We start from the raw sequence: 23166 nt of genomic DNA on the forward strand, positions 1-23166 counted from the left end.
AGTCAGAACTCACAACTGAGCGCACATCCCCTTTGGCTCCCACATCACCACAGCATCGGTTTGTCCTTCATCCGTCTCTACTCGCCCCAGACCATGTTATAAATGAAGTCAGCCACTGTTAGCCCTGCTCCTTACTGGAGATTTCCTCCCTGACCTTTGGAGTCTGCTTTCTCTCCACTGGCTGACTCCCTCCCAATCCACAGTTCCACATCAACCTATGGGAGACCGTAAGATTGGGGCAGGAGAGAGAGAAGTCAGGGAAATGTTCCTGGTGTCTGAGCTCTTGAATGTGTCGCCTCTCTGGTCAGAAACTGAGGAGCTCCCAACACTGTTTCTGTCACTTCACCTCTTGGTCTAGCCTGGGCACCTGGCCAAGCAGAAGCCCCCATTTCCATTGTTTCTCGTTATCCCCCTCCTCTGAGAAAAAGAATGGGAATGGAGGGAGCTTTTGATCAAAGTTTAGCATTGCTCCCAAATTTATACAAGAAAGGAAAGGCCAGGACTGTACTGCAGGTCACCTACTTCTCTAGGTCTCAAGAACTCAGGCAACCCACACCCTTGCCACACACAGCATGTTTAAAAAAAGAGAAAAGACAGTTCACGTATAGCCCACTTATTTATTTTGACAGGGCACTATGGTCACATAGTTCCAAATTCAGGATGTCCAGAAGGGCATGCAGAACCGATTCCCTCTCTCAACCCATCTTCCTCCCCAGAGGTAACTGGTCTTACTCAGTTCTCAAAGAATGCAGAAATAAACAAATATGCACTTAGAGCCTACTCATTTTTAGTTTATCTTTTGTCTTTAAAGAACTCTTTTTGTTTGTTTTTGTTTTGTTTTGAAAGACAGGGTTTCTCTGTGTAGCTCTGGCTGTCCTGGAACTCGCTCTGTAGACCAGGCTGGCCTCAAGCTCAGAGATCTGCCTTCCAATGCTGGGATAAATGTCATGTGTCACCATGCCAGGCTAAATTATTTTATTTTTTATTTATATGTATGTGTCTGTGTGAAGGTATGTGCATGAGTGTAGGCGCCCCTGAAGAGCACATTGGCTCTCCTAGAGCTGGAGTTATAGATTGTTGTGAGCACCTAATAATGGTGCTGGGAACGGAATGTGTGTCCCCTGCAAGAACAGTCTGCGTACTTAGCTACTGAGCCATCTTTCCAGCACCTTTCTTTCCTTAATAACAATGATAACATTAGTTAACAATGGGGCTGGCCAGACTGCTAGGAGATGATGTGTCTGTTGGTTTTAGTCACGTGTGTATAACCCCTGTCCAGATCTCAGCAAAGATCTGAGACACAGCAAAGAGAAGCCCCAAACCAGGTCCCACCAAGCCAGATCAGACTCAGGCTCATTTGCATGCTTGCTTCTGATTGGACAGATGCTGTGTTAGTTGGGTCGTTCTGGAGGAAGTGTGAGGGGGGAGGAGGGGGAGGGTGGGGCCTAGAGTTTTCTGTTTCTCACCTTTGATGCCCACACATGGTTCCTATCTCACCGTCCCAAACTGGGTACAGCAGGCTACTGCACAGAGGCCAGAATCATAGTCGAACAGAGAGCAGCGGAATAGAATAATCATTCATCATAATCACAGCACCCCCAAGCCACCTGCTTTCTCTATGACCATCTCCCTTAAAGAGAGCAGAGCAGGGCTGTAGCAGGGACAAGCACTACTCCTGCCTGGTATGTGACCTGTGACCGACGTGGTTAGGAGACAGGCAAGCCTGGTCCACCCCAGTGAGACTTTCCATTGCATCTCTGAGATTTCCACACTCGGGTCCAGGCTTATCTGTAGATGTGCAAGAGTCAGAGAGACCCTACTTTTTGGGGTCTCTAGAGAGTTATCCTCATTGCAGAGTCCTCAAAGCTATTATAAAATTTCTTTAGTGAAAACCACATGGGGGGAGGGGGGGGAGGAAGGAACCATCTTTAAACCAAACCAAACCAAACCCAAACAAGCCCCACAGCCATTACTCCAGGATCCTAACAAGGCTATTATTCTTCTCCCAAGGCAAGAACTCAGTACAGACATAACCAGCAAAGCTCAATGTCCCTGGGTGTCAGGCATCCATGGATGTTCCAAGCAGGTGGGGGGCGGGGGGAGACAAGGAGGGCAGCAGAAGAGAGAGGGGACATCGGAGTTGTGGGGACAGAAGGAACCGGGTTGCTCTACTCCCCAGATCTTCACTAGATTGTCCATCTTGGTGACAGTTATTTGTAAGCAAAGCCACCATGGGAGAAGGCAGGGAGGTCGGGGGCACAGGCAGCAGTCTGGGACAGGCAAGCCAGGGGGTTGACCTCACAGGCCCTGGCATCCTGGTCCTCCCGGAAATAGATGGAGTCGGCAGAGTAGAAGGAAGGGTCCTCGTCAAAGAAGTTATACGGCCGGAGGAAGAAGCCCACGCCGTTCCCGACTGTCACCGTGTTGGGAATGTCCTCCGCATGTGGGATGTGCAAAAAGCCAGCCGTCACCCAGGCTACCAAGTCCTAGCAGGAGAGAAGAAACAAGGATGGTGAGGTTGGCTAGACATACCCTCTCTACACAGAGGCCTCCCAGGGAAGAAGCTATTCACGAGCCCATAGATCTTGAATCTTTTTAAACAGTGTCTCTTTCGGATGTCCCAGAAGCATAAGCATTGAAAGCTCATTTCATATCGGGAACAAACACTGACCCCCGGAGGCTGGCTTGCGCCTCCATCTCTGGTGCTTGCCATTACGACACCTCTGGTAACTTCAGCCCTGTGTGAGTCCTCAGGCCTAGAAAGGGCTCAGTCTCCAAAGGGCACTTTGAGGGCTGTAGGTCTTCTTTTCTTTTTTTCTTTTTTCTTTTTTTAAAGATTTATTTATTGTTATATGTAAGCACACCATATCTGTCTTCAGACACAGCAGAAGACGGTGTCAGATCTCATTACGGATGGTTCTGAGCCACCATGTGGTTGCTGGGATTTGAACTCAGGACCTTCGGAAGAGTAGTCAGTGCTCTTAACCGCTGAGCCATCTCTCCAGCCTGAGGGCTGTAGGTCTTAAGGACGCAGTTGTTTGCACAGACTTCTTGGCCTCAAGAAGCACTTATCTAGAACATTGGTTCCCAACCTGAGGATCTTGACCTCCACAGAGTGCTATGTTAGATATCCTGCCTATCAGATATTTACATTCCAATTCATAACAGTAGCAAAATTACAGTTATGAAGTAGCAACAAAATCATTTTATGGTTGTGGGGGTCAGCCCAACATGAAGAACTGTATTAAAGGGTGGAAGTGTTAAGAAGGCTGAGAACCACTGCTCTAAAGGAAATGGTCACATCTGCTAAAGTGCAAAAGGCAGGAATCAGCTCCGCCTCTGTGGAGTTCCGGTGGTTTTCAGGGACCTACCCGTGAGGAAGTGATGCTCCTCTTGGTGCCCCACCTCTGTTCATCCCACCCTTGGCTCACCTCCCCAGCAATGGTCTCATTGCTGATGAAGCTGGAGAAGTCCACAGTGGGGGTCCACGGGTCGTTCTGGTTGAAGATGCTGGAGCTGCTAGGCTCCCCCTCCTTCCTCTGGGTCACAGCCAAGTGATACCTACAAGAGCACTGGTTAGGTCTCCATGGTGCCTGTTCATGATGGAAGCAGGCTCAGTGTTCTGACCCCAGCTTTCAAAGTTCCTCACAGAGCAACACCAGGCTGGGCAGTGGTGGCTCATGCCTTTAATCCCAGCACTTGGGAGGCAGAGGCAAGCGGGATTTCTGAGTTGGAGGCCAGCCTGGTCTACAGAGTGAGTTCCAGGACAGCCAGGGCTACACAGAGAAACCCTGTCTCAAAAAACAAAACAAAACAAAACAAAACAAAACAAAACAAAACAAAAAGCCAGAGCAACAGAGTCTGTAGAATTCCACCCCGGAGGGCCCTGTCACACCCCTGCCATTTCATGGTACAACCCACACCTGCACCCCTGAACAGGAAAGAGCTCTTTGCTGGCTTTAGTTCTCCAAGGGGAAATGACACCCCTCTCCCAAGCCCACGTGTCCACAGAGACAATTGAACTGTTTCCAAGGACCCCTCCGCAGCTCCAGCCCCGACCTTGTGTGCTCACCCCCACCCCAAGGCCTCTGATCACCCACCACTCACCTCCCCCAGCTGAAGGCTTTCTCTATGGGACTTTCCTGAGGCAATGGCTTCCCAGCAAAGCTGAGTATCTGGATGCGGTAGCCTCGCCTGTGCCCCCACTGGTTGCTCTGGTTGCTGGCCAGGTAGAGGTAGCGTGGGGTGGCGCCCCCCAGTGGGAAGGCAGCCTCCTCCTCTGTCTCCAGCAGCTTCCGAGTCACCTGCAGCCTCTGCATCTGGTACTCTGGTTGCCAAGGTACAATCATGGGGACAAAGGCCATATCCTCTGCCCAGGCCCAGTTCTTCAGCCCTGTGTAAAGTGTGTAACGCCGGTCACTCCACCGCTCTGGCGATTCCTGCCATCTACCTGACTGCAGAGAGCAGCCCAGGACTGACTGTGGTCTTCGCTTCCCTCCTGGTCTGAAGATCTCCCCAACCCTTTAGACAAAACTATTAACCTATAAATCGTAATATTCAGAAGCAAGAGATAAGGCTCAGCAGTTAGGAGTCATACTGTTGCAGGACAGTGGTGGCGCACGCCTTTAATCCCAGCACTTAGGAGGCAGAGGCAGGTAGATCTCTGTGAGTTTGAGGCCACCCTGGTCTACAAAGGGAGTCTAGGACAGCCAGAGCTGTTAAACCAAACCAAACCAAACAAACAAACAAACAAAAAGAGTGTATACTGTTCTGCCACAGGACTGCGGATTATCTCCCCAAACCCGTGCTGGGCTGCTCAGAAGCTCCAGCTTGGGAACAACACCTCTGGTTTCCAGCGGCCTGTGCAACTCATGTGCACAGACACACAAGTAAAAAACCAAAACAAATCCTTTTGGGTTTTTTTGTTGTTGTTTCTTTTTGGGTTTTGTTGTTGTTGTTGTTGTTGTTGTTGTGGTTTTGGAGACAAGGTTTGTCTCTTTAACTCTGGCTGTCCTGCAATTCACACTGTAAACCAGGCTGGCCTCAAACGCAGAGATCTGCTTGCCTCTGCCTCCTGAGTGCCAGAATCAAAGGTATGTGTCACCACTGCCTGGCCAAATATATAAAAAAAACATTTTTTTAAAGGAAAAGGCTCTGAGATGTAATTCAAACATTGTTTTTATTACTTATTTTTTCTTTCTTTCTTTCCTTCCTTCTTTCTTGGAGTAACCTGTCCTTTCCCTGAGGACAGAGCTGAATAAATTTCCCCCTTCCCCTCAGGCTCTCACAGGCTCACAGAGGTCAGAGAAGCCACAGCCTGGGCCTGCAGGGTGAGGAGGCCTGGGCCTGTGAGACAGGGTCGGCATTCCAGGAATACAGCACAGGTAGACACAGGACCTTTGCAACTCCTAGGGCACCATTTCTGTCTCCCCTTAAAGGATATCATCAAGACAAGTCCTGGAAGGCCATTCTAGGTAGGAGTGAAGCCCTCATTAAAACAGAGACACCACCGGCCATGTCGAGGACCTGTGAGCATGTTGGTATAGCTGCCGCAGCACACAGGGCATCTAGAACTGGCAGAAGGGAAGTCCTTCTGGAGGTGACATCCTGCAGGAGTTGGGAAGTCAGCATCTGTGGGATGTGGAGCAGCATGTGTGGGACAGCTCTCTGGACACGATGGACCCTGGAACTGACAGCATTCTGAGTGGCCTGCCACTGGGTGGTGGCGGCACACATCTTTAATCCCTTTAATCTTGGAAGCAGAGGCAGGCAGATACATCTCTGTGAGTTAGAGGCCAGCCTGATCTACAGAGTGAATTCCAGGACAGCCAGGGCTACACAGAGAAACCCTGTCTCGAAAACACACACACACACACACACACAAAGTGGCCTACCAGGAACAGAGGGTACACTATGAGAGTTTTCAGAGATTTCATAGTCAGAATAGAAAACAAACAAACAAGCAAAAACCCCAGCTGGGTGATGGCTCAATCTAGGGAGGAAAAAAAGAGAAAGGTGATCTTCAGGAAATCATGGAGCCTTGGCTTATCTCTGTGAGCACAAACTCCAGGAGCCATCGGGAACACTCCACTCTCCACAGTATCCAGTGCACCCCTGCACTGCAGTGAATGGTGCCCGGAAAGAGATCAGGGAAGAGGAGGGCCTCCCTCCCAAGGGAGTGGAGAGCGATGCTTGTTCCAAGACTGGTTTGCATGAACAGGGATTCTGCACACCCAAACACGTCTTCCAGGGCTGCACCACAGGCCGGACAGAGCCGAGTTGGAAAGCTAACAGCTGCTTGCTTGAACAGTGGCCCACATAAACTCAAGGGACCCCAGGGAGCCAGGCCTAGCTTTCTTCCTGGGGTTAGACATTTCCCAAGATGTTGTAAGGAGGTCACATGTATAGAATCTGGCAGCTTTGCAGGAATCTAAGATCTAAATGAAACTCAACAGCCCCTTCTCTCCCAGCCAGACTTAAGGAAAGCGAACTCCCCTCCCCTCCCCTCCCCCTCCCCCTCGATCTTTCTTTTGTGAGTAACCTACAAGATATGTTACCTGCCACATCCAGGTCCACTTTGAAGTGAGCGCTGTGGGTGTGGACTGTGCCCAGGGTGTGCTCTGCAACTCGGTTCCCAAACTTCTCACCAGCACCGAAGAAGAATGCTGAGCTGATATAGCCTGTGGCATGGAATTTGACTTCTATGGCCCCGTTGGGGTGGAAGACCATGTCCCATACATAGTCATAATTGAGCAAGGTAGCCACGGACCTGACCACCAGCACCGTCTCTACAACACCCCCAAAATAGTGGGAGTAGAAATCTGAGTGGTGCCGCCGGAGTGGGAGTCCCTGGTTCTGTTCAAACACACAAAAAGCATCACGCAGTGTCTTGGGGGCCTGAGATTCCAGAAGGAAGTGCCAGTCCACATAGGTGGCAAGGTAAGGACAGTCTACCCCACGGGTCAGGGGGGTAGAGTACTTGCCAATGCCAAAGCTACCGTCCATATAGCAGGTCGACATCGATGCTGGGGAATTTCCACCATACAGGGCTATGGCCTCCTGGACACTAATTTCATAGGCCACTCTCTCCCCTTGAAAGCGGATATCAAAGACCCTCGGGCCACTGAAAGCTCCAAGGCCGAAAGAAAAAGCCCACAAGGAAGAAGTCACTCGACTCCCCTGGACACTGAACCGGGGTCCCTGTGGATGGAACTGCAGAGGGGGAGCTGGGCCTGGTGGCACTGGAGACTTTAGAGACCAGGACCCACCTGTACCATTGTTTGGGACCAATACCACATTCACCCGGCCAGCCTCAAACAGGTCCTCCAGCTGAGTCAGACTCTCATAGTAACGGCCTTGATAGAATACCTTCTGGATGGTCCAGAGGGCAGGATCCAGGGCCTTGTGATCTACCAGAAGCTCCAGGCCAATGGGGTGAGGATAAAACCCAGCCCCGGAGAGATTGTAATACAAGCCAAACCAGGTGGCCCGGTCCCCTGATTGCAAACCACGGGGGGCTGTAGTCATTTTTAGCAGGTTCTGTCCCTGATGTTTGTAGAAGCAACAGTGATGGAGGAGTCCAGAAGCTCGGGGCAACTCTCTGTGGAAGATCATCTCCTCAATATCCTGATACTCTCTGTCCAACACAGGACGCCGGTAATAGGGCAGGGGGCCGCCATGGCGCTCCACAGTCACATCCCGCACATAGGAGGGGTGAGGCAGGGGCCCCACCACCAGCTCACTCACATTAGGCTTGGGTTGTCCACCAAAGAAGATGATGGCCAGTGCCTCCCGCACAGGTGGGGGCCCCCCTCTGTCCAGGTGGGCCAGGGCTGCAGCCTTGGCAGGCAGCTGCAACTCTACTGAGAAGACACAGTTGTCCGAGGGGCGAGCCTGGGCTGCATCCACCAGCCCTGGCCCCAGGTGCTTGGTCAGAAAGCTCATCACAGCTGTCAGCTCCTCAGGGCTCAGGTCTGCAAACAGCTGGCTCTGGCCAGGGTGTGTCTGGGGCTGGACACTAGGAGGAACGGAGGGGCAATGAAGAGGTTGGCTCAGTCCGCCCCCCTCTCCGCTCCTGCCAGCTAGCAAGACACAAACCAAAGCAAAGATGGTGATGACAGCCAGAGCAAGAAGCACTAGGGTGGTCTTCTGGGTCATCGTTCCTTGAGGGTGAGCAGGCTTCTACCGGAAATGGATTCCTTTTGGCTAGGGTCTCCCAGGCGCTAGGCAATAGCAGTGCTCCTTTGCAGTCTGAGGCTTTTGCCAGGATGGGAAGGAGCAGGGAAACTAGAGCCAGGGTTGGGAGGCGGGTCTGAGGCGGCTGCAGTGATATCCACAGACCTTACATGGCTTGGTGCTTCAGCTTCCAAATCAGAGTGTTCTCTGGGTCAGGGTTGGGACTGAGGAGAGCTGGGGTTGAGGGAAGTGGGGGGAATCCAGGCTGGGTATGGGAATCCACTGCCAGAGAGTAGCCGGGTCTGCCCCGCAGCCCTGTGCCCACAGACTAACTTCATCCCCAACTCCCACCTTTCGAAGGCCGGATGTTTTCTTTACATTCATGTGAAGTATTGTCTTGCCAAGGAAACCCCCACTTCCAGCCTCTTTTCCAAGAAACATTCCTTGGCCAGATCTACCTACCTTCCCCACCCCCACCCTGTGGCTCTTGCTGTTACTAACTTCCTTGGCCAGAGTTCTTAATATTCTCCTGGGATAAAGTTCTACATGCTTTAAAAAGCCAAGTAGAATAAACTCAAGTAAAAAGTTTGCAAATCATTTTATTATCAATTTATACATAAAAACCATTCCTTTTAGGTACACACATGTAAGAACCCTGGTTTGAAATGAACACCGGTGAGTTTTGAAATGACAGAACTTGTGTTTGTGTATTCCAAGATATTTTTTATAAATCATTTCAATCGCTAGCAGAAGCCAGGGGGTAGTGGTGTATATCTTTAATCCCAGTAGTCTGGAGGTAGACGCAGGCAGATCTCTGTGAGTTGAAGCCAGTCTTGTCCTCACAGCAAGTTCCAGGACAGCCAGGGCCACACAGAAAGACCCTGTCTCAAATAGAAACAAATACAAACGACAGGCAGGAAGCAAGAATCAACCCATAGGGGATACCCAGGTCTTTAGTGCAGAAAGACTGCTTTCTAAGGAACAGAGGATGGGAACCTGGGGGGCAGGTAATAAAGACACAGGAACAGAACAGTGGAGTGTGTGCATCCCATCCTCCTATCCTGCGGTTTCACCACAGCCTCAGGCCTATAAGCCTTCATAGGAAAAGGAGGGCAGGTTGGGGACACAGCTTGCCAGCTGCTGGGTACAGGCCACAGGGTTGATGCTGCAGACCCCCGCATCCTGGTTCCTCTCAAAGTACACGCTGCCAGGGGAGAAGATAGAGGGGTCTTCATTGAAGAAATTGTAGGGTCGGAGCAAGAAGCCCACTCTGTTTCCCACAGTCACTGTGTTGGGGATGTCCTCAGCATGCGGGATGTGCAGGAAACTGGCTGTCACCCAAGCCACCAGATCCTGTAGGAGGAGAGAAGAGCTGGAAGCCCTTGGAAGTAAAGAAGCACCTCTTAGCTGCCACTTCCAAACCTCCAGCCTCAGCCTGGTTTCTGCATCTGCCAGCCACATCCCTACACTGAACACCTCACAACCAGTGTAGGCTATTAGGATGGGCAGGGCGCCACTGCTGTGACTCATTTCTCCCAGTAGGGATAATCTGTATTGAACAGAGGCTGGACAGCCAAGGAAGAGAAAAGGCGTTCTCCATTATCTGCAAACCCACCAACCTCTCCTAAGAGGGTCTCGTTGTTGATGAAGTCAGCAAACACCATAGTGGGGGTCCGCATGTCATTCTGGTAATAGATGCTGCTGCTGTGGGGTTCTGTCTCTTTCCTCTGCGTCACCACAAGCTGGTACCTGGCCAGGAATCGTAGAAGAACAATGTTGGGAAAAAATCAAAGAGCTTTACAGGCCTAGAATCCCTTGGATCAGATTGATACTATTTCCTACCCCCCACCCCCCCCCACCCCGTTATCTATTTGAATTTGAAGGCAGGGCCAGGATCTGTGAGTGCTGAGAGGGACAGATCCTCCCTCACCCCCATTCGCAGGGCCCTCCTCACCTCCCCCAGCTGAGAGCCCTCTCCATGTCGCTCTCCAGAGGCACATGCACACCAGGAGGGCTGTGGATTTGGATTCGGTACCCTCGCTGGTGACCCCAGGCATTGGTCTGGTTGGTAGCCAGGTAAAGGTATCGAGGAAGAGGGCTCCCCCAGGGAAACGCAGCCAGGTCCTCCCTGCTCAGGACCTGCCTGGTCAGTTGTGGGCGCTGGAGCTGGAGCTCTGGGTTCCAGGGGGCTGCTACAGGCTTAAAGACCGCATCTTCAGCTACCACCCAGTTTTTCAAACCTGTCAGGTTAAGGAAAGGGAGAGTTCTACACCAGGTAAAGTTGCTGAGACAGGATCCCTCGGTGCCTATAGCACTGGCCTGGCCAAAGGCATCAGGGAACACCCTGTGCTGGGAGGCGTGAGCCTGGGCAAGTGCTAGCCAGGGTTTTTCCAATCTACCATATCTCATTAGTCATGTGTGGCTATGTATATTAAAAATGTGGTTCTCCAACCACAGTAGCTATATTTAAAGAGCTCAGAATTGCTAGGCATAATTGTACAGACCTGGATTCCAGCTCTTAGGAGGCAGGGGCAGGAAATGACTGCAAAGTCAGGGCCAGACTGATCTACATAAAGAGCTCCCAGGTAATCAGGGCTACACAGGGAGACTCTGTCTTAAAATAATCAAATAGAGAGGTAAATAGATAAAAGGGAGTCCAATGACTTTACTATATAGTGAAACCCAGCCTCAAATAAATAAGCAAACAAATAAGCATGCAAAAAAAATGCTTGGCAGCCACATATGGCTAGATACAAAATGTTTCTGCCCTCGCAAAAGGTTCTGTTAGCATCAGCTTACCCAGCAAGCCTTAGAACAGTTTGCTTCTGAGTCCCACTTTCTAAATCCCAGTAGTAAATATAACTAAGGCTGTTTTTTTTGGTTCTGCTCAATACACGGAAAAGCACACATGCTGACTGAAACACTACCGACTATGAGAGACTTGTCTTGAAGTGACCTGGAAAACTCAAGCCCCTCCTTCCCAGTCCCCATGACTCCTCCCAGCTCTAGGATTTGAGCACTTAGCACAGGGGACACTAGTATCCATGTCTTTCTAAAGTAGGACTCACAGCTTTCCATCACCCAGGAGCGTCTTAAATCCCCTTGCACCCAAACCCTGCATCACCCAACACAGTACTTCACCACTTTCTTGAGGGTCAGGACATTTGGTTCCCTTAAATGTGACCATGATGCACACATTATAGACCTAGCAATTGATAGATGGCTCTTTATTTATTTATTTATTTATTATTATTATTATTTGGTTTTTTGAGACAGGGTTTCTCTGGAAAGCCCTGGCTGTCCTGGAACTCACTCTGTAGACCAGGCTGGCCTCGAATTCAGAAATCCGCCTGCCTCTGCCTCCCAAGTGCTGGGATTAAAGGCGTGCGCCACCACGGCCCGGCTGATAGATGGCTCTTTAATGCCCAGAGCTGTTGAAGAAAAATTTCCAATTGGAGATTCCCAGGACACACGTCAGACTAGAACCTACTGCCATCACGCTCACCTTACTTCTCCTACCTACCTCCACCCCCACCAAAAACACCAGCATAAGCATCATGTGCAATGTGCACATGCCAGGACTTCATACGCATGACAGAATTCCACAAGACATCGCACTTGGGCAGCCACTTCCTGTCCCATCTCCTCTGACTTCCTTAGTTTCCCCAAGAATAAAGTGGAGGTCTGCTGGATTTTGCTTCTTTCTGGGTCCATGTCTGTGCTTTTCTGACCTTATTTTCTGTCCTCCATACTTGCAGCCAGACAATAGCAGGCTTCCCATGATAGCAGACAGTTCATAGTGAGGAAAGGGCAAGGTAGCCTTCTCTACACTCTAAAGCAGCATTAGCTGCAGAGCTACCCTAGCCCTGACACCCTCCTGCCCCCCCCCCCCCACATACAGCACACATCCCTGCCCTGACAAAAGCTCTTCAGCCAGACTTCAGGTCACCTCTGCTCAGATCCCTGCCTTCTCCACCCACCCTAAACTCAAGTATCCAGTGCCAGGCTCCAGCCCCACTCAGTTCCCTCAGGGTCAATCCATTTCCCCCCAGGGTCCCTCAAGGCTAAGGCAGCCGGACACAGCCATTATACTTAAACTAGCTTTACAACTGCAAATCTGGGGGGGAGGGGGTCAGAGGGTAGGAATTGGCCAGACACCACGTTGTAACTGCAGTTGCACTCAGACAATCCTTCCCTCCCCTTCCCATACCCAGAGGGGTTAGAATGCCCTCTGAACCTTTCAGAGATCACTCCTTGATTTGGGGACTTCCTGCCCTGGGACCCATTCCCAATTTTTCAAGCCTCAACTTAAGAACTCACCTGCCACATCCAGGTCCAGTTTGAAGTGGAAAGCATGCGTGTGCACCGCTCCCAGCACTCTTTCTCCCACACGGTTCCCAAAGAGGAGACTTTCAGCTCCTCCACTCAGGAAAGCTGTGTTGATATAGCCTGTGGCATGGACACGGGCTTCAAGTGCCCCATTTGGGTACAGTACAAAGTCCCAAATGTAATCATAGTTGCCCACTGATGACACCGACCTGACCACAAGGCTAGAGCTGGCCAAACCACCATAGAAATGGCCCCCGATGCCACTGTGATGCCTTCGGAGGGGTAGCCCCTGGGCCTCCTCAAATATACACACAGCCCCTGGGAGCAGCCGGACTGATCCCGTGCCCATCAGTACATGGATATCCACCATTGTGGCTTGATAGGGGCAGTCCACCCCCCGAACCAAGGCTCGGCTGTTTTGACCAAGCCCGTAGCTGCTGTCCAAGTACCGGATCGTCATTGTTTTGGGGGAATCAGCACCATAAACTGTCAGACACTCCTGGACACTGACTTCATAAGCCACACGCTCACCCTTGAACCGAATATCAAAAATTCTTAAGCCACTGAACACCCCATGACCAAAGGTAAACGTCCAGAGGGGAGATATCACTGAGCTTCCCTCTATGTTGTACTGGGGACCCTGGAGTGAGAACTGAAGCGGGGGAAGGGGAGGGTCTGGAGTGACTCTAGGCCTCAGGGAGGAAGGCCCATTTGGTGTGGGTAGAGGGACCTGAATCACTTCTAGGCGGCCAGCTTTAAACTCCCATTCCAACTGGGCCAAGTCTGAATAGTAATGCCCAAGGTAGAAGACCTGTTGGACTGCCCAGTGGGCAGGGTCCAGGGCCCCGTGGTCCAACAGTAGCTCCAGCCCCACAGGGTGAAGGAACACTCCAAGACCTGAGATGTTGTGGTAGAGGGCTATCCAGGTAGCCCGGTCGCCTGCATGGAAGCCATTAGCAGTAGAATGCAGAGGTACTAAGGTGGAGCCATTGTAATTCAAGACAGAAACCAGAAAGGTGGGTGCCTTTGGTAGCTCCACCTCTTTCAAATGCCTCCATATCTGAACAAACTCAGCTTTCATCATGGGACGCCGGTAATAGGGCAGGGGGCCGCCATGGCGCTCCACAGTCACATCCCGCACATAGGAGGGGTGAGGCAGGGGCCCCACCACCAGCTCACTCACATTAGGCTTGGGTTGTCCACCAAAGAAGATGATGGCCAGTGCCTCCCGCACAGGTGGGGGCCCCCCTCTGTCCAGGTGGGCCAGGGCTGCAGCCTTGGCAGGCAGCTGCAACTCTACTGAGAAGACACAGTTGTCCGAGGGGCGAGCCTGGGCTGCATCCACCAGCCCTGGCCCCAGGTGCTTGGTCAGAAAGCTCATCACAGCTGTCAGCTCCTCAGGGCTCAGGTCTGCAAACAGCTGGCTCTGGCCAGGGTGTGTCCAGGCATGAATTCTGGGAGGTACTGAAGAGCACAGAGGAGACTGGCTGGAACTGCCTTGCCTGGTCAGCAAGACATAGGCCAGAGCAAAGACAGTAACAAAAGACATCACCAGGAGTACCAGGAGCACCTTGAGATTCATGGCTGGTGGTGAGCTGCATCAGTCCCAATAGCTCTTTTCTGCTCCTGACGTCCAGGCAGGCTTATATCCAGGGTGATGGAGAGGAGTGGACTAACTCCACCCTGTGGGCTGGACAGGAAATTTCTGATCTTGCTTTATGTAATTCTGTTCCAATTTTCTGTCCTGTGGTCTGGCTCAAGATATTACTTCCACCTACATAGCTTGCTCTTATGCCTAAACTTTGACTGCCAATGGTCACTAACTACTAAGTTTGGTCATTTAGACCAGGCATAGGCTCGGTAATGATGCTAAATTACCTGAGAAGGCAGTTTTGATGTACACTCCTTCCCCTGTGTAACACATACTAACAACAAAAAAAAAAAGACCTCTTAGCAGTTTTACGCTCCAACCCAGTTCCCAGATCCAGCGTCCACCTCAGCAGTGAGCAGTTAGCTGTCCCTGGGCCCTAAGAGGGAGGCCTGACTTGGAGAGCCAGGCTCTGTTCTATGCAGTCAGTGAGAAGACGGAGGAGTTTGAGATTTGTTGTTCACATCTGTACAATGATCCAATCCAAGTTGTGTGGCCTTAGGACCTTATCCCGAGTTTCTTCCCTATGAAGGTACATGGGGCGTGGGCATTTATATTGCTAATACCAACACTCAACAGTGCTGTGAGTTCAAGGCCAACTAGCTACATAGTGGACTAAGGTCACCCTAGGTGATACCCTGCCCTAAAAAATAAAAAGCACAGCTAGACAGTGGTCCTACATCCCTTTAATCCCAGTATACTCAGGAGACATGCAGATCTCTGTTGAGTTCAAGGTTCAACAGAGATCTGCATGTCTGATCTCTGGTCTATAGAGTGAGTCCTAGCCAGAGCTACACAGAGAAAACTGTCTTGAAAAAAAACCCAAAAACAAAAACATAACAAAAACGAACAAATAAAAAGCATTAAATTCTACAGACTGCTTCCGGTTAAAATGCAGTCATGCACAGCAAGTGCCTAGTAACCCCGGAGGCAGGTGGGCAGAGCTGTTAGCTAGTGGCTCTAGGCTCTGGGACAGAAGAGAGTAGATGCCCCTCCCTTGCTGGGACCATAACCTCTGCAAATGAGAGTCTCACTGTCAGGAGGGAAGTGAGGACATGTTATTTCCGAGGGATGTAAGCCTCCTAAGAGCACTTTGGGTCATTATAAACAACACCAGGAGTTCCCTCAAAAACGTTGAGGCGGTATGTAGAGGCAAGCTAGTATGGAGGGAAAGGACTGGATGGACAGGGTCAGCCTGAGCTGCCTTTCCCATGCGTAATCACAGCAGCCTCTGCTGGCAGCTCAGGGTATCACCCGGAAGGACCTGGGATCTGGTGGAAGGACAGGCAGCTTTTACACAGCTGAGCTTGACACTCAGCAGGAACCACCTCCCTCCAGTTGTCAGCTTAGTTCTTGCCACCAAGAGAAAAGAAGCAGTTCAAACTAGCAAGTTCCCACACAGCAGGCCAGCCAGAGCATCTGTGAAGTTGGGTGTCTGAATGCTCGTGTGTAAACCACCATGTCCCTTATGTCCCTCAGTCACCAGAGTACGGCACCAGGGTCTGCAGCTTTAGAAAGAGGTCAAAGTACCTGTATTTTTAATAATTTCTTGACATGGTAAAAGAATTTTACATTACAATCGAAGGAAGGAGGGGCAGAGGAACAATCAAACAAAAAGGGAAACTGAGAAACACATGGCAGGAGGAGGGAAGGGGTTCGGCTGGAAGGGATCTGAGGGCGGGTAGGTGTACTGCCCAACGAAAATGCGATTGGTTTGTTACTGAGCACTACTCATGGGAGAGAGCATCCTGACTCCATTCCTACAGAATGCTGGGAGGGAAAGTGATGCATCCCAGGTGGAAATATGACTGGGGATTGGAAGACGGAGAGGAATAAAAGTCAGACAGACACTGAGAGTCACTGGCAGGCTAGCTGCGGAGACCAACTCTCACTTAAGAAGCTGGGGGCTGGCGGGGTTAATACAAACGCTTTAACAAGTGAGATCTCTGGAAGATTCAAGAGAGGAGGCCACTCTTTTATGGGTTTGACCTTCGCAGCATATTTATACACACACGAACACACACACATGTGCACGTGTGTATGTGCACACACACATATACACATGAATTACTGCTTTCCCTGGAAGCACAATACTATAAATACGAGAAATATTTCCCAAAGGGAAAGCACAGCGAGGAGCAGCAGCCTCTGGACCTCACAGCTGACCGCTCCCTAGTCAGCTCACACACGCTGACCGCTCCCTAGCCAGCACGCACGCTAGCCTGGAAAAGGGCAAGTGGGGGCCAGAGGACCAGCTTTTGCATAACACCAAAAAGAACCTGAGTCACAGAGGGAAGGCCTTCATGAGCCCTCTGCTGCTCAGCTCTCGGGTTCCTTCAACCTACCCTGGCACCAACGGCTACGTTAATAGAAGAGGGTGGGCCTGGGACTTTTGCCTGGGTGGATGACTAAGACAACTATCACCTGCTGAGGTGTTGTATGTGACAGGGGCTTGCGGGGGTGGTGGTGCAGGAAGGAAGGTATGTTCTATAATGGAGCAGGAAGCATGTATACATGTCCCAATGCGCCTGTACATGTGTACACATGTGTATGTGAAAACCCCAGTTATAAAAACATCCAAAGAAGCTGTTGGTGTTGCATCCAAAGGATGCGGGTGAAGGCCTAAGGTATCCCTCGTCATGGTCAGGCTCAGGGTGGGATGGATGGCGGTGGAGAGCCCTAAAGCATCACCAGGGTAGACAGGGAGGACCCAAAGTCCCACAGAAACAAGAGACACTAACTTTGTGACAAGAAGAGATGTCCCTTCCGCCTCCACTCCCGTTTCTAAAAGACACCAAACACTTCCCTATAGTTCCTCCAGCTTTTAACCAACTAATCATCAAAAGGAAGAAAACACAAAACCTAAAACAGGGAAAGAGGGAAAGAAGGGAAGAAAAAACAAAAACCCACAATTATTCTTGTGCCAGTACGTTGCACAAACCTGGAATTCTCCAGAAATTAGGACAGGCTGGGTGGGGGGTGTTGGGGAAGGAGAGAGAAGAGTTCCTGAGGCCTGAAAAAAGAGGTAAACACGTCACAGAACTAGATGAGAGTTTCATTAGACTCTAACTAAAAACAGAGAGGTGTGACTCCTATTTCCAGCCAGTTTCCCCATCACGACCGTCAGGTAACAAACCAAGGCAATGTCGGTCTTGAGCCAGACTCACAAAGTCCCCCGGCCCCGGCCCCGGCCTCAGTACAGTGTCTCTGCATTGCTGCTCCGGGGCCTTTTGATCTTCTCAATGTTTTTCAGGATCATGTCGTGGAGAGTGACCTAGGACAGGAAGGATCAGGAGATCATTCATCTGTTCCTCCCTCCTCACCGAGAACGAGATGCTCCAAGCTAGGCTCGCTTTACCCCACTCTCATCACTGACCCAGCTGGGGGTGGAGCACCCCCACCTCCTATACTCCTAAGCTGGCTCTAGCATTGATCACACTGAGAAGTACAAGAAATCCTTTAATAAGCTGTCTCGCTGCTAAGAGTCTGTTTTTTTGTTTTTTTTTTAACTCAGTAATCAACCTCTCCTATTTTAGAAAACAACTGAAGTCTGAGCTTAAACATGATCAAGATCAGTTTCCAGACTGAAGAGCTGACCCATCAGCCGGGAGTAAGAGTTCTTACTGCAAAAAAGCACAAGTGAATTCCTAGCACCCGAGTCTGGCAATTCTCAAACTGTCACTAACTCCAGTTCCAGGTAATCTGATGCCCTCTTCTGGTGACCACAGGTGCCTGCACTCTCAAATGCACATCCCTATACACACAGACATAATTAAAAACAAAAATCATAAGCTGGTTATGGTGGCACACATCTTTTATCCCAGCACTTAAAAGACAGAGTCATGGAGTAAGTCTGTCACTAACACAGCGAGCTGCAGGCCAGCTGGGGATACACAGTGAGACCTTGTCTAAGAACAAAAGAGATGAATCAAACAAACCAGTCACCCACAGCATGAGTACTTTGGTTACAAAGCCATCTCTCTGGTGCTTAAGCATCCATGTGCAGCAGATTAACAACCCCAACTAACTAGAACAGACTGGCCAACGAGACTCCCTCAGTGAGTTCCTGCTCTCTACTCCCAGCTGACGAACAGCTGTTTCTATACCCTGGGCCAGCCTCCCACTGCCAACCTCCTGAGCAGATGGCATTATAGGCAGACACCACTACAGTCACTGGACTCATTTTACTCTGATCCCCAGTTTTGTAAAAATTACCACAGACCTATGAGAAGCATGACAACTCTGAGCAGGGACTGACTTTACTCACATACTGATTCCTCAGCTCTGAGATGATGAGCCGGAGGCTGATGTATTCTTTCTCGTCAATCTCTGTGACAGTGCGGCGATAGTCCTCCTAGATGGGAAGGAAAGAGGTTCGTCTCCCAAGCCCAAATGCCCAGACAGCTCATTCCTAGAATCTTCTCTACCTTGCCACACAGCCTCAGACCACAAGACCCTACTTACCACATGGGGATATTTAGCTATTTTAGAAACCAATTTGGCTCTTGTAATATAATATCTGGAAGGAGAAAAAGAAGAAGCAGCTGAAGGGGACCCTGAACATGCCTCCCACTTCACCAACCCAAGTTCCTGGGCCCGGCCCAAGCTGCCCTACCTAGAAATCTGGTCCAGATAAGACGCAGCTTCACTTTCGACAGTTCGTAGCTCTGCAACTGTTTCCTCCTGGGGGGTGAACAGGTTAGTCAAGTCACTTCCCATCCCCCTACAGCAGCACCACAGACCGAGGGAAGGGGACGGAGCAGGGAAGGAGCTCTCTCGGTTGGCAATGTGGACACACTACCTGAATCGACACCCCGAAGTTGTTCCCATCTTCTATTCTGGGAATCAAGAGCTGAACCCACATTTTGACCTAGAGTATGAGAAGACAAAATATGTGCAGAAGGGCCTTGGTCTTTCCTACTTAAGCTCTGAAGTACATGGTTCTTGTTGGTGCGGACTGATGCCAGGACAAAGGGATCAAGGGCTTAGCCTGCCAACCGTCCCATCATTCCATACTTCTAGTGCCACTCTTTGGGTCATGAAGCCCTCCTCACCGTGTTACATTTCTCAATCAGCAGCCGAATCTCTGGTTTTACTTTCTCAATAATGTCCACGAGCTGCTGGTTGCTTTTCAACATCCCGTTGGGCATCACAAACACCTTGGTTCCTGGAAGACATATCAAGGCCACATGCTCAGGGCAGCGGAAGCAACTCCTACAGAGGGAACTGAGGCGCAGAATATGGGCCTCTGTGACAAGTGCAAGGCATCCTCCCTGGTATCCACAACCAGACCCTCCTGGAATTCAGAGTAAACAATGACTGGGCCAGGAAGATGCTAAGTGTTGACCTGAGAATTTAAATCAGATCTCACTCCTGAGCTGGTGAAAGCCAGATCCATCCTACTTCTCAGGGCTGCCAGTCAGCAGGTGAAGTGAGCTGATTAGACAGCAGCTCTTACCTTGGAAGGCCTCTTCACATTCATCCAACCTGCGCTTCTTGTAAGTGGGCTAAAATGAATGAAGAAGCAAGAATCAGTTTGCATTCAACACACATGTCTACTACAAGATACTACACATGCAAGTTTAGTTTTGCATTCAACATGCATGCCCATCACAAAATACTATACAGGCAAGTTTAATTCCTTTCTGGATCCCATAGATTATCATATGAATTTCTGCACAGGAGCGCACACATACATACATACACACACACAGCTTTTAAAAGAGGTTCTTGTCAAAAAGAAACTTGCATTCTAGTTGGGAAGGCCAATGTTACTCCTAATAGAACACATTTTAAAAGCCTTTGAAATGGCCAGTAGGTTGGTTCAGCAGGTAGAGGCACTTGCTGCCAAGCCTGATGACCCAAGTTTGATCCCTAGGTCCAATACAGCAGAAGGAAAACACTCCCTACCCACACTCTTTTTGAAGTAGAGGACAAGCAGGGAAAAATTCCATTTAAAAAATAAGAAAGCAATCAAGGCAGATAGGGGATAACTGAGGGAGTATGCTCGAATCTTTTGGTTGTAAGATGAAGAAATCAATCATTCAGCAAACTCAAAACGGTACCTTCTATATGCTAGAAGTAATGTTGGAAGCTAAGGGTACAGACTATTGAGGTGTCTCCTGACTTAACTGTGGGTTTATTTTGTTTTGAAGAAAGTATCCCAGTATGTGTCCCTGCTAGCCTTCAATTTACTATGTATCCCAGGCTGGTCTTGAACATACAACTCTCCCCCTCCAGGCAAGATGAATGCTGCGCCACCATACCCAGCTTAGTTAATTATAATTAAGTTCTAAAAGATAGGAATATAAATCGGTGGTGCAGCATTTATATGGCATTGCACTGGACCTAGGCTTGACTTCTAGGACAGAAAAAACAAAGAACAAACAACAACAACAAAATACCAAGCCACAGGAATCTAGATGAAACTATAGCATTACTGGTGTTATAACATAATAGAGACATACAACTACATGTCTCTACATACAGCATCAGTGCTAGCTGGCACTATCCTAGCATTTAGGTGGCAGGGGCAGGCAGATCTTGATGAGTTTGAGGCCAACCTGGTCTAGTCTGAATAAGAAGTTCCAAGCTAGCCAGGGCTACACAGTCAGACGCGGTCTCAAAAACAAAGCAAAGTGCAAGTGCAGTACAGCACAGCAGGTGCAGTGAAGGCAGAGAGTGCAGCTGTGCAGCATGAACAGCTGCTGGCCCGTCTATAAGAACAACACGCTGAACAGAAACATCTTGTTCCCAAGCATGTGGAAAGCCAGGTAGCTGAAGGAAGCCTGTGGTTAGTTTAGAACGACTTAAAACCTGGGCTAATGTTGAGAGCCGCACTAACATACTCACCTTGCCAAAAATCAAACTAATGGTCCAAGAAGTAGTATACTGCAGTCACCACACCTAAAACAGAAGCCCAGATCCCACAGGCAAATCCCACATCCTCCGTACATCCCCAAGCTTACCAAAAAAAATAAGATACTAAGAACACAAACATAAATGCAAGACACTCACACCATCCAGTCCATCGTGGCTATTGGTGAGGAGAATGGGGTCAGGGACTGGGAGATTCATGTCTGAGTGGATCTGAGTTAGGTCATGGATATTTAGGATTGGTTCCTGAAAAAGAGGCATTCACCCCAAAACAGTATTAGTGTAAGTTTAAACAAAAACAAAACAAGGAGAGAGAGAGAGAGAGAGAGAGAGAGAGAGAGAGAGAGAGAGAGAAAGGTATTTCTTGTAAAAGCAAAGAAAAAAAGAATGCTTTACAGTACACAAGAGAACAGAATCAACACACAATCTGCCCTGTCTGTCACAAAGACAGGGACCAAAGAATTTAAAAAAAAAAAAATTGTTTCTCACCTTCAAAAAACTATCAAGTTCTAATAACTTCTTTGGGAAAAAATTTGCCACCAAGTCTTCTGCCTAGACAGAGAAAATACACCTGAATTTGTGAACGTGGGACAGTCACCCGCTACAGACATCTTTTTAGGGACCCCCCCCAGCTAGAAGCCATCACCCCTTTTCTCCTTTACAACGCTTACCTCACTTGTGATCCGCTCCCTGAAAGAATCAACCTAAAATTAACAAAGAGCAATTTAATACTTAGTGGTACAAGGGCATGGGCGGGGAACCCCGAATCCAGCTGTCTCGCCCTCACCTTGAAATTATAATTAGAAGGGGAGAGACCCCCAGACTGCAAATACTTCCTTTTTTTGAGGATCCATTTCTCCATCTCGGGAGATGATGTTGGGGTTGTGGGCCAACCCCTGTCTCCCCTTCTCTCCCTTTCTACCCACCCCTGACCTCCCCTTGTCCCTCCCTCCTGTTGTCTGAAACCCTCTCAATTTCATAAGCAGACAAAAACCAGACAGGAATAAGTGAGCTCACAAACGTGCCAACTACTACCCAGACCTGGCCTATGATACGCAGTAGGCCAGCCTTCAAGTGCAGGGGTCAGTGGCAGAGTCCGGGGGCGGGGACGTTGCCGGGCCGGGGGACTTTCACCTGTCACTAGCCTAAAGCACTGAGTTTAACACGTGTCTGCGGAGGAGTCCTTGGTGCACTCCATCACCAAAAGCAGGACAGAAAGCCACCCTATACCGTCCTCTCCAATGCCGTCTCAAGGCGTGGGGGGCTGGGTTGAGCCAGGCGGAAGCTCAGAGCTGGTGTCCCCAGGGAGACAAAGACGACATGGGGAGTGGGGAGCAGACCCGACTGCTGGGGGTTTGAAAGGAGGGATGAGGAGGCCGGAGCTATACCGCTACCTTGAGCTTCACTTCCTGATCCACCTTCAGCAACGAGGCCATGGCCGGGCCGGGCCGTGTCCGCTCCGCTGGGTGCCGGAGGTGCTGTGGGCTCCGGGGAGGGCACCGGAGGGACCTGAGGAATCTCCGCTGCCCTCGGGACCCGGGCGCCCTCGCTGGCTTGCTCACCGCTTGCTCGTTCCCTCCCTCCGTGCCGGCCGGCCACCCGCCCGCCTGCTGCCTGCTACCTCTCTCGCTCGCCCTCCCGGCTTTCGCCGCTCACGCCGGAAGTTACGTCACAGCCAATCGCCGGGACTCCGGGGAGAATGAGCACGTGCCCTGCGCAGCCGCTCTGATGCTTGGCTCTGCGGGTTCCTGGAATGGCTATTTGAGCTCCGGAACATGTGCACCGCGGTGGAAAACCTAGGACAGGGATGCTGTGACCCAAACCTTCGAGGGACTCAAGAGCGATGTGTCTTATTGTCCCGGAACACGACTTCACCGTGGGACCTCATGTGCCGCTACTTCTGGAAGAGTAGGCGTCGCACCCTAGTGACGTCGACTGGAGAAGCCCGCGACCCGGGTCCCTAGTTTAAGGTTCCGGGCTGTGACTACTGACTCCCGCCTCCCATCCTTCCGACTAGTATCAAACTAAAGACAAGTTCCATTGCACCGGGCTTTCCTGGTACAGTTATCATAAACCTGCAGACCTCAGATAATAAATACCTGAGGGACAAATTCACGCCCAAAAGAGTATAGTGGCTT

General features: G+C 50.2%; 3 protein-coding genes across 4 annotated transcripts; all 3 read right to left on the minus strand.

Annotated features, from left to right (window-relative positions):
- Positions 1-597: 597 nt before the first annotated feature.
- Aoc3 (amine oxidase copper containing 3) lies at positions 598-8412 on the minus strand. The gene is made up of 4 exons (XM_052194086.1): positions 6558-8412; positions 4108-4393; positions 3432-3561; positions 598-2486 (listed from the first exon to the last, which is right to left on the minus strand). Exons 1-4 carry the CDS (start codon positions 8155-8157, stop codon positions 2211-2213), a joined length of 2292 nt encoding a protein of 763 aa, XP_052050046.1. The 5' UTR covers positions 8158-8412; the 3' UTR covers positions 598-2210.
- Positions 8413-8768: 356 nt separating this feature from the next.
- On the minus strand, positions 8769-15555 carry Aoc2 (amine oxidase copper containing 2). 2 transcript variants are annotated; one of them, XM_052194088.1, is made up of 5 exons: positions 14075-15555; positions 12496-13968; positions 10130-10415; positions 9795-9924; positions 8769-9528 (listed from the first exon to the last, which is right to left on the minus strand). In XM_052194088.1, exons 1-5 carry the CDS (start codon positions 14103-14105, stop codon positions 9262-9264), a joined length of 2187 nt encoding a protein of 728 aa, XP_052050048.1. In that variant the 5' UTR covers positions 14106-15555; the 3' UTR covers positions 8769-9261. The 2 variants fall into 2 exon arrangements, with proteins under 2 accessions (XP_052050048.1, XP_052050047.1); XM_052194087.1 differs by having other exon boundaries at positions 12496-15555.
- Positions 15556-15655: 100 nt separating this feature from the next.
- Psme3 (proteasome activator subunit 3) lies at positions 15656-22847 on the minus strand. The gene is made up of 11 exons (XM_052194089.1): positions 22423-22847; positions 21700-21732; positions 21518-21580; positions 21170-21274; positions 19611-19659; positions 19207-19319; positions 18954-19022; positions 18768-18835; positions 18617-18671; positions 18420-18506; positions 15656-17426 (listed from the first exon to the last, which is right to left on the minus strand). Exons 1-11 carry the CDS (start codon positions 22462-22464, stop codon positions 17346-17348), a joined length of 765 nt encoding a protein of 254 aa, XP_052050049.1. The 5' UTR covers positions 22465-22847; the 3' UTR covers positions 15656-17345.
- Between the last annotated feature and the right edge of the window lie 319 nt (positions 22848-23166).

The sequence above is a fragment of the Apodemus sylvaticus genome, chromosome 10 (assembly GCF_947179515.1).
Source record: "Apodemus sylvaticus chromosome 10, mApoSyl1.1, whole genome shotgun sequence".
NCBI classification, from domain to species: Eukaryota; Metazoa; Chordata; class Mammalia; order Rodentia; family Muridae; genus Apodemus; species Apodemus sylvaticus.

What these genes read in the sequence shown, in the direction of transcription:
- Psme3 (XM_052194089.1), bottom strand. Translation starts at nt 22,464, where the DNA reads ATGGCCTCGTTGCTGAAGGTGGATCAGGAAGTGAAGCTCAAG. An exon ending in GCCACGATGGACTGGATGGT is followed by an intron (nt 19,660 to 21,169) that starts GTGAGTGTCTTG and finishes CATTCATTTTAG; the next exon opens with CCCACTTACAAGAAGCGCAG. An exon ending in TAGCTAAATATCCCCATGTG is followed by an intron (nt 18,507 to 18,616) that starts GTAAGTAGGGTC and finishes CTTCCCATCTAG; the next exon opens with GAGGACTATCGCCGCACTGT.
- Aoc3 (XM_052194086.1), bottom strand. Translation starts at nt 8,157, where the DNA reads ATGACCCAGAAGACCACCCTAGTGCTTCTTGCTCTGGCTGTCATCACC. An exon ending in AGTGGACCTGGATGTGGCAG is followed by an intron (nt 4,394 to 6,557) that starts GTAACATATCTT and finishes CACTTTACACAG; the next exon opens with GGCTGAAGAACTGGGCCTGG. An exon ending in ATGAGACCATTGCTGGGGAG is followed by an intron (nt 2,487 to 3,431) that starts GTGAGCCAAGGG and finishes CTCTCCTGCTAG; the next exon opens with GACTTGGTAGCCTGGGTGAC.
- Aoc2 (XM_052194087.1), bottom strand. Translation starts at nt 14,086, where the DNA reads ATGAATCTCAAGGTGCTCCTGGTACTCCTGGTGATGTCTTTTGTTACT. An exon ending in ACTGGACCTGGATGTGGCAG is followed by an intron (nt 10,416 to 12,495) that starts GTGAGTTCTTAA and finishes TTAACCTGACAG; the next exon opens with GTTTGAAAAACTGGGTGGTA. An exon ending in ACGAGACCCTCTTAGGAGAG is followed by an intron (nt 9,529 to 9,794) that starts GTTGGTGGGTTT and finishes CTCCTCCTACAG; the next exon opens with GATCTGGTGGCTTGGGTGAC.